The following is a 10,146-nucleotide window of genomic DNA, read 5'->3' on the forward strand; positions in this document are numbered from 1 at the left end:
CATTTCTGTTACAGCTTCTTCTGTACGTACTTGTTAACTTCACAAAAAGGAAAACACAGAACGCATTTAACATCGCGATCCTCTTCTGCTCCTAACCACAGTGAATCTCTCCAATTATCTTCCAGGTGGGGGCAACAGTAAGCCAGATTTCTTTAATCGAGATTGTGTCCTTCTGCCTCAGGGAGCACAGAATCAGGGTACGCTCTGGACAGAGGCGGGGAGGAGCGCGCTTCCCAGCCGCAGTCCGAGCCCCGGCTCCTCAGGGACGCCCTTCCACACATCTCTACTACACACACGCGTCCTGCTCTCCCTCCAGAGCGGACGGACCCCTCGCAGCCCCTCGCCCGGCCATCCTGCGGACCATCCCCGCCACCTGGGGCCCCGCCAGAGCCGGGGGCTCGCCCGGCTGCAGGGCCTACCGTGCCACCGTGGCGGGCCTGGGGCGCCACCATGGCCGGGCAAGGTCCTGGACTTGTGACCGCGGCGGGCGCGGACCCCGCCGCCCCCGCCACCGCAGCAGGCGCAGAGCCACCGCTGGCGGGCCCGTTACACGCGGGAGCGCCGCGGCCTCGCCCGTTCGGGGCTCGCACCGCCCAAACGCGGCCGAACCGCTCCCCGCGCTGGCAGGGCCACCTGGCCGCGCTGTCCCCTCGCAGCGGCGCCCGGGTCCCCCCCAGCCCGCTCCGCGCTCTCGCCCCGCTCGCTCAGCCCCGCAGCACCCGTCGCCGCCCGGCCCCGCTCGCTCAGCCCCGCAGCACCCGTCGCCGCCCGGCCCCGCTCCGCTCCGCCGGCGCTACGAGTCGCTCCGGCGGGCAGCCGCAGCCCGGCCCCGCGGGGTGCCGTTGGCCGCCGCCCCGCCGGTCGCCGCCTCGGGCCGGTACTTGAGCCAGCAGATGAGCCATGTGACGACTACGGAGAAGAGGGCGAGGATGCTGGCCACCGACAGGCAGATGGGCCCCACCGGCGACGGCGAGGCCGAGGCGCCGGGCCCCGCGTCGCCGCTGTACTGGTTGACGAAGATGAGGCCGGTGAAGAGCAGCACCACCATGGAGAGGAAGGAGACGACGACGCACACGCAGCCGGCGCTGAGCGCCGCCCGCTTGCAGCTCTGGCAGCTCTCGTAGCCGCCGCCCGAGGAGCGCGGCCCGGCGCGGCCGGCGGGGGCGGGGGCCGGCGGGGCGAGCGCGGCCGCCGCCTCCCGGGCGCGGGGCGGGCGGCGCGGCGGCAGCGGCGGGAGGCTGTCCTGGGGCAGCGGGTCGCGGGCCCGCAGCTGCGGCGGGCAGGCGGCGGCCAGCTTGGTGTTGACCGGCAGGCCGTGGACGCGGTGGTCGGGCAGCGCCGTGCGGTGGCGGCAGAGCGGGCAGGCCAGGGAGCCGCCGGCCGAGCGGCCGGGCCCCGGGTCGGAGGCGGAGGCGGCGGGCGGCTGCTGGGCGGCCCGCAGGTGCAGCTGGCTCAGGCACTCCTGGCAGAAGGTGTGCAGGCACTCCAGCAGCTTGGGCGCCCGCCGCTCCAGGTCGAAGTAGTTGTAGCAGATTTTGCACTCGTAGTCCTCGTAGCTGGGGGCGGCCGCAGCCGCCTCATCCTCCCGCCGCCCGCCCTGCCCTACGCCGCCCTTCTGCGCCGGCTCGGCCATAACATCTCGCCGGAGGGCGGACGGAGAGCCGCGGAAAGGCGGAGAGTCCCGGGCCGCGCCGTGCCGGGGAGGCGGGCGGGGAGCCGCGGCCCCGCCGCCTCCTGGCCGCGCCCGCGGGCTGCGGCCCGGCGGGAGGGAGGGAGGGACGGACGGACTGCGGGAGGGCTGCCGGCCGCCTGCGTGCACCGCCCGCCCGCCTCGCTGGCGGCTGCTGCGGGCGGAGGGCGGGATCGGCGCCGCCCGCCCCCGGGAGCGGCCGCCGGTGCGCGGTGGCGGGGAGCGCGTCCCGGCCGGGGCGGCGGCGGCGGGGCTGCTCTGCCGGGCCCCTCCCGGCCCTGCGGCGTGGGCAAGGACCGCCGCCCTGCCCGCCGCTGTCCCCGCCAGCGGGGCTGTGGGCCGGGGTTCCCGAGCAGCCCCATCGCCCTGCAGCCCCCGGGGCTGCCCTGCGTCTAGGAGGCACTCACGGGTGGGAAGTGCCCGTAGCTTTTTAGTCCTCAATGGCATTTTTTTAACCGTTGTATTGATTTTAATAGTTTATGATGATTTTCCAATGCGATTAAGCGTTAGGACCAGCAGTTACGATTAACACAACATTTGCTGGGTAGCAAGCGCTGCCAAGCAGAGGTTAACATGAGAAGTACAGTGGCAGGATAACATACATTGCAGCCTGCAGGCTGACGTGTATTTTGCTTCTCCGTGGGAAGAACCTTTTGTGCACCTGATTTCCCTTTGTGATGCACAGTGAAAATAAAAGCTGTTTTATTCTGTAAACCAGAGGCCGAAGGAGCTACTGATGGTTTTATTTGCACCATGATGTTGTGTTACAAGATTGAGAGACTTTGCCCAGTGTAATTAAAAACAATCCAAACAATAAAGCATTCATAGCCTCCAATGTCATACTGTTCAGTAGCCTGATAGATTTCACTAAATCAAACTCTGCTCTGTCACATCAGACGAGTCTGGAGTAACTCCATTATCTTCAGGCCATGAAAGTAATTATTTCTCTGTTGCTACAGCTGCATCTTGGGAAATTCAGCTCTGGACTGGGAGCTGTCCCAGCTCGGGCATCTTCCCCTCTGCCATGTGGTATCAGGTGTGTTTCACTGCAAATGTTAGGGGAAGCTCTCTCTCTTCCTCTGTAGTAGTGCACCCTTCTTCTGTCTGTCTGCTCTAGGACTTTGGTTTTGAACGCTGAGCGTTCTTGAAGAGCTAAACAAAATGGGGAAACTTGTTCAGAAAGACTGACCTGTTGGAAAGATGCAAAGGCACATACTGCTGAATTGTAGTGACAGATCTGGAGGTTGTCCACGAGTCCTTGAACGATAAAACTGGCAAAAGAGAGAACTTCCTTAAAGTTTTTTCAGTTTAGCATAAACCCAAATAATGTGATAAATTTGAGCAGAGAAACATAGGAACATTCACTATATAGGAAGCCAGATCCTTTTTGTAATTTATCCTAGGAGATGACTTAAGTCTGTTAAAAAGGCTTAGTCTCAGAAAGAAAGAAAGAAAGAGAAAGAAAGACAGACTTTTGCTGTCACTGTCCATAGTGAAGAGCTGCTTTGGCATGTGGAAACGAAAATCACCCCTTTTTAAAAGCCCACACTGGTTTGCAGCCTTAGGGCTAATCTACCCCTGTCACCTGAAAGCTTTTTCTGTGTTATCATTTTCCTGGTGCTGTGTATCATCCCTGATGAACTTCGACTATTTTCGTCTAACTATCCTACCTCCCATTTTTTATGCAAAATCTCATCTTATTTACTGAGGTCTTCTTAAGTTCTTAAAAGTATGGTTAAAAGTATGTTTCTTGTGTTTGTTTTACCATTTTGTTTTCTTTCTTGCTATTGTTGCCCAGTTCAGCGTCATCTTCCCATTTAATTAGTTCATTGTTAAAAGACGTATCTCAAATTATCCCAGGCACCACCCTTTCATGTAATATTATTGCCACTTTCGTAACCTGATGACTTCCAGTTAATTTTCAAAACACATGGAAGTTCTTAGATCCAGGAAAACCTGAATTAATTTTTCAAGTGAAATTTTTTGAGGCACTGTATCAAATGCTTTAATAAAGTCCAGATTCATCAACTGCATTTCTGGTTCAAACTGCTTGCCCTCTGTCTTTTGTGTTCTGAGTTTTCTTATCTGATGTGTATCTGCCTTGAGGTCAACTGAAACTCCACCCAAATATATGAAAGTCGGCATTGGGAAAGCCTCCTGTAATCCTGGCATGAAAACTGTACAGAATAGATGGTAAACGTTAGCATAACTAAATAACAATAATAAAAAAAAAACATGCTAAATGCAAAATTAGGATGAACTTTACATTTTTTTATAAAACTTAATAAGAAAAAGTAGTGTATAGTCACAGAAACTTCTTTGCTCCTCGTTCCCCCTGTGAACACAATACTGTGTAGCTACATCCTGCAAAAGGAAGGTTATCGTGTGCGGTGCAGCCCTTGGAGAACATTATTTAATAGAACCTGTAAGCCAAGTGAATGGCCTTGTCCTCACACCTGGTGAGATGTTGCTTTTTTCTATGGAAGCTGCAACTCCTATTTACCTCTTTGTGTGTCTGGTGACACTTGTGGGTTCTGTCCTTAGCCGTTTGCCAGCACAGGAAGGCATGTGGCGGCACAGCGGGTCAGTTCACAGACATGATCCAACGGAACACTGTTCACTTTTGTATTAGTTTTCCTGCTGGAACAGCTCAGTGAAGCAGGTCGCTGCCTGGGCGCATGAGGTCTGCAGCCAGTGCAAGGGAAACTGGTGGTGTCTGTGTGGTGAGGAGAGGAAATAAGGCTGGGACCACAGCGGTGGTGACTGGTGTACACTTACCGTGGAGCAAAGCCATTAATGACTTCAGCCTTTTCATCGTAGTCCAGCTTGAGCCTGCACTGCCAGCCTGAAGACCAAGCTGCGTTCGTGTATCCCGTCAACCTGACCCATGCAGGACAGTGTTCCGCTGCAGCTCTCCGAGGGTGCACAGACTGATGGGACAGGGTGCGTGTTGCACCCTCCACAACTCCCTGCGCCGAGGGGCTGTCCCGGCTCCTCAGTCCCCTGGAGCTGCTTCTTGGCCGGATTCCTGTGGCAACTGAATCCATGATTCTGCACTAGTGAAGGAGCTGGGCCATGAGTACTGGAAAGCACATTGAATTTAAAGACTTCCTGGGCTGGGATTTAAGAGAAAAGAAATTTCTTCAGATTTTGGAAGCATTACAGTATTTCTGAAGATCCAGAAGTATTCTCTCTTTTAGTCACTTTAATTACAGTGAGCATCTTTTCTTTGGATTATCAACTTGTAGGGACAGTTCTTTAGTGAGAAAGATGTATTGCAAAAAAAAAGCCCCAAGCCCTGGAATGCAACTGAGCCAATTCTGAGGGCTGACTTTTGTCTGAACCGCTATCAGAGACTTTGACTTTGGATGTCATCCGGAAGTTGTGTTATGAATTCTGGGGTAAAAATGTGGGAAACAACCCTTACAAAATACACTTTTTTCCACTTAAAATAATTGTCCTGTGGGTGGTAAGAATCGATTTCTAGTGTTTAAAATATTTGGTCTGATTAGCAGCATGCCAGTTTTATGGAGGTGTAAGACTTGATCTAAGAAGAGGTGTAACAGTGTAAAATGAACTCTGGTAAGAGAAACCCAAAACCCCATCAAAGAATACTCCTGTTTTTCACAAAGGGTGTGCTGGCAATACATCTCTGCAGCAATAATGTCTTATTTAGCTGGATTAATTCTTAAAAATTCCCGTGTTGTTGTACAATTGGTATGTTAATGAAATTCAACATTTGGCTTTTTATATACAGGTAGGAAGAATGTTCTCTCTGATGGATGCACAGGACAGGAATGGATCAGATGCCAGCCTATTCATGGCAAGTTAAACCTCTTTTTTTAATGCTTAAATTTTCTATACTTTTCAATAATTAACTAGCTTGTTTAGCACTGATACACAGGTCATTGAAATTAGACAACTCTTTGAATAAGTCTTTGTGGTTTAATATGCTATTATGGTTGACATTAGAAGCTTTTTGAGTATATTTTAATATTGGGTGGTTTTTACTTGTAAAAAGTCGGCTTATTGTATTACTTTCTAGAGTGCATTAAGTAACTAAGCTTAGTGCTCTTTGGTAAATATTTAGAAAAAGAGGACTTTCTTGCTTTTCATCCTTCCACTCAAACTCATATACATGAATTTCCTCCTCTAACCCTATGTCCACTCCATTTTCAGGGGTGGCAAAAGCTGGGTATTATTTGTATGCCCTATCATTTTGCTGGAGTATGCTGCAACCTCACCTTCTGCTTTCCTCACATTAACATCTTATTTCATATAATGTATTTCTGAATAATTTATAATTAAAATGCTTTTTTACCTTTTCTATCTTGGAACTGCTGTAAAAGTTATTGCATGTGCAGTCTATTGCATTCAGTACAGAAAGGAATGTTAATTTTCAATAATATTTGCATGCCATGTCAGGGAACTGAAAAAGGAGAAGGAAGGATTACAATTATGAGCTGTTCCATGTCAGTCCCAGCCGGATACAAAATGTGTTGTTCTCTCAATGCATGTAATAAGAAAGATGCAGAGGTACTGTATTTGACACCCCACTGGCCCAAAAATACACTTTATTGTATTGTAGCTGCTAAATGTGGTCCTACTTCAGTTGCCTCAGGCCACGAGGAATGTGTGAAAGACACGAGCAGAGGTGAACACCTCTGCTGGTCAGGTCTCTGCTTTCTCTTCTAGGTTAAGCTTTAAGCTTCTCTTCCTCACCCAATGTTGACCTGAAGCCCCAAGCACAGATACACCCTCGTTGGCATCAGTCTGATGCCAAATTGTGCAACAGGTTTATTGGCGATAAAAGGGTGAGAGACGTGGCATTAAAGCTGGGGATGTCTACGTAATTTCTGATGGGAATAATTTCTGATTGTTCCCATACATTTATTTTCCACCATCCTATGCTTTTGGCACATCCCAAACAGGTAACTGCATTGTGAGCCAAGGTTTAACAGCAATGAGGGGCATCACCACAGACTTGCTATGCAGAGCAAACCCATCTCAGAAATGTTATTCAAGACGGTGGCAGACGTGAGCTAACCCTACAGTCGAGGCAGAGGTGACTCCAGTATTACCCATGCAGACCCATGTTTAATTTAGCTGATGGGACTATCAAGATCAATAGCTCAGGCTCCGGAGCCATGTGCCCCGTGGGTCCCTCGGGCCCTGCAGTAGGGCCAAGCGCATCTCTTTCTATATCGCACTTTGTTCACAGCTCCCTGAAGCAGGAACTGTGTTTCTGTGTTAGGGCAGATCTGCCCTGGGTGTTTGCAGGGGCTTAATTAATCTCACAGAAAACAGTATTTAAATTGGTGCAGTCTTCTAGGTTGGTTGCAGCTTTAGGCACAACTGTATTTTAATAGAATTTACCTTCTACTGAGCAAACTGCACTTCTTCAGATCCTTTGTTGGTGATATGATTGATAAAAGAATCCAGGAATTGCATTGATTTAACCATTCTTTTTTCAAAAAGGACCAAACTAAAGAGAGAATAAGAGAGGCAAGCTCAGAGAAGTCCTTTGTTCTGGCCAGCACTGTGTTTTCTGCATGTCACAGTAATAGTGAAAATGGAATCTGACAGTGGCTGCTGATTTTGGTGGCAGCGTGGGGCTGGCAGAGCCTGTCTGGGCTTGCTGGGTGCAGCCTGGGCAGAGCAGGGCGGTTCGGGGTGCAGGGCTGCCATGCCTCCTGTGACACCCCGAGGCTTAACATTAGCTGAGTGTTATGGTTGTCCTGCCCACATTAAAGAACCTCTGCAGGAAAATGTAGCCAAAATAATAATTACTTATAATGGTGATTAGTCTAATTAATAAATGCCAGCATGGCTGTTTTCTCCTGGGCAGCTACTTTCTGCTACCCAAATTGTCCTTGGATTATACTGAGAAAGGAAAGCTGTTCCTACATGGAATTACTTTAAAAGATGATTTATTGCTTGGGGAGCTCTGTTTGAAGTACGCAGTACATGTTCCAATTACTACTTTTATTGCAGCATATCATTGATAATGTTGAATTAAACCAGGGATGATTATCTCTGAAGTAAAACCCATAATCTAGTGAAGCTGGTAAGAATTTTTTCATCAGTTTCAAAAGGGACAAGTTTTTATCTCTGATAGTGACAGGAACATATTTTTTAAGACATCTTGGAAACAACTACTATTGCTCAGATAACAATATTATGTATATGTGCTTAAACACATTTTTTTTTCAGAATGAGAAACAGATGAAGGGTTTGGGGCTTTTTGCATTCATACTATTGCATATATTCAGACATTAAAATAGTTTTTTTGTTTTGTTTTGTTTTGAGCTGAAGTAAACACATGGGAGTTTCTTTTTTTAAGACAAATTTTAACATTTTCTTACATGAAATAACAAATTTAAAAATCACTTGATGTGACCCTAAACCCTGATCTACAGCTAGCTGACATGTAAGGGACCATTTCTATCAATTTCTATAGTCCTGAGTTTTCAAATAGTATCATTTTCTATTGCAGATGTACTTCAGCTTTGTGCTGAAGAAGTGCCTACATAAGTACAAAGAAACTTCATGAGGTTCATCTGAGCTCAGGTAGCAAAATTGGGTTGCCTCCAGAGTGCCACCCTCCCCACGCCCTGCTCTCCCCACCTTTTGGAAGCCTCTGCGTTCCCTACCTGGATTTCTGCAACCCCGGATGAGCCCAGCCTTTGCTTTTAAAAGAGGTGTCAGTCAGAGAAGCAAACCAAGTGTTAGAGGTAAATGAAGAACAACTATAAACAGAACAACCCAACAGAGTAAACAAAACAAAACATTGTTTTGCCAATGTATCAGTGATGTACTGAGCACTGTGTGTGCTTCTGGTGCGTCTTCTCTAAGAAGGCAAACTAGGAAGGAAAGTGTTCAGGGCAGAACAAGAAGGATGAGGGACTGGGAAGAGCTTCCTTACAAAGGAAACCCAACAGACCAGGACTCCACGACCTCCAGAAGAGTCAGCTCAGAGGGGATACAACAGCCGTCTGATTGTCTCTGCCAAACAAGCCAAGTGACTCAGCCCCAGCAAACGGATCTCCAGCATCACAAGGGGATGGAGACGGCCAAAAGGGATCCTGCCAACTGCTAAACTCACCCTGCCAAGGGTGACTGGGACTCTAGAAGGAAAGGGATATCTGATTTGTTACTTGGCAGACTCCTGCTGTATAGTCTGTTCTGCTGGCCCACTCATTTTCATAATATTGGAAAGGAAGATGAGAAGCTTGTTTCTAATGGGTTGATTAAATATTTTGGAACAAAAACAACTAACAACTGGGATGTCTTTCTGAGAGGGGTGAGAACTCAGGATGTTACATTTGGAGAGAAAACTTTCTAAGTAGCTGAAAATGCCGTTCTCGCTGAGTCAAGAAAGAGATTCCTTCATCCTAATTTGAAATCTAAATTACTTTAATTGAAGAATAAATGGTTCTTGAGTTTTATGAGTAAGAATAATTGAAAATCGATTCAATTTCCATTTTATTTTTGTTCACAATTGTTTTCCCCACAAAAATGTGGACTAAATTTGTACTCCCACTGGTAAATGCCAATTTGGAAGAATTCCACCGGATTCATCGCAGTTGCCCTACTTGCACCTTCCTCAGTGAGTACAGAATCAGGCCCTGAGAGCTTTATTTTTCCACTTTTAGACCTGAGGGAACATGATCAGGAGCCAGGCTGAGGTCCCATTCCAGATCAAGTCTTTCATATGCAGGTTATAAAATCAGTGGAAAACAAACTTGGTTTGGCAGTTACTTTAAAAGAGACCTCTGGATGATTTTATCAACAGCAGAAGAGGCAATTCAGTCTTCAGGCTAAAAATCATCAGATATCTCATTCTGGGAGATGTAATCTATACTGACTCTTTTTTGTGTAGAGAGAAAAATACCATATTTGGGAGAAAATTTCTTAGGGCCACTTCAGGTCTCTGGAAGCACTACTGCCCTCATAAAGCTCATCCCATAATCTCAGATAAATATTTTTACCCAATGTATTTAGATCAATATTTTTGTTTTATTTATGTCCATAGTCTTGTCTTTTTGACTGTCTGAGGCTTCAAATAAGATTTCAGAAGCTCATTCGAAGTTTCTGTAATTAATTCTGCTCGGATGACATCTCATATTCAACAGTTTGATGCAGAGGAAATATATTTGCTAAAAGAGTTACAAATAAGGATTATTAGAATAGCCATACAGGCAGTTAATAGAGTTTGCATTAAAGGGAGATGACAGTATATGGCCATATTTCTCTCCTGCAAAAAATACTGAAAATGCCTGCCATTTGGTGATATTTAAATACATTTCAACAGCAAAATGTTTGCTCTGAGAGTGAGACAAGGCAGAAAATCACTCCTACTATGAGTTATTAGAAGTGAAGGATCAATGATGACTCCATTCTGAAGAGGGATGAGCTGCCCAGGCAAGTCATTGCCTCAGTCTGCCTGCGCTGGA

General features: G+C 48.0%; 1 protein-coding gene across 1 annotated transcript; it reads right to left on the reverse strand.

The window, feature by feature from the left end:
• Positions 1-793: 793 nt before the first annotated feature.
• Positions 794-1,633, reverse strand: RNF228 (ring finger protein 228; the record flags this gene model as incomplete). The annotated part of the gene is made up of 1 exon (XM_080350150.1): positions 794-1,633. The coding sequence occupies one exon, from the start codon at positions 1,631-1,633 to the stop codon at positions 794-796; it is 840 nt and encodes a 279-aa protein (XP_080206276.1).
• Between the last annotated feature and the right edge of the window lie 8,513 nt (positions 1,634-10,146).

Source organism: Nesoenas mayeri (genome assembly GCF_963082525.1).
Source record: "Nesoenas mayeri genome assembly, chromosome: 9".
Lineage (NCBI taxonomy): Eukaryota > Metazoa > Chordata > Aves > Columbiformes > Columbidae > Nesoenas > Nesoenas mayeri.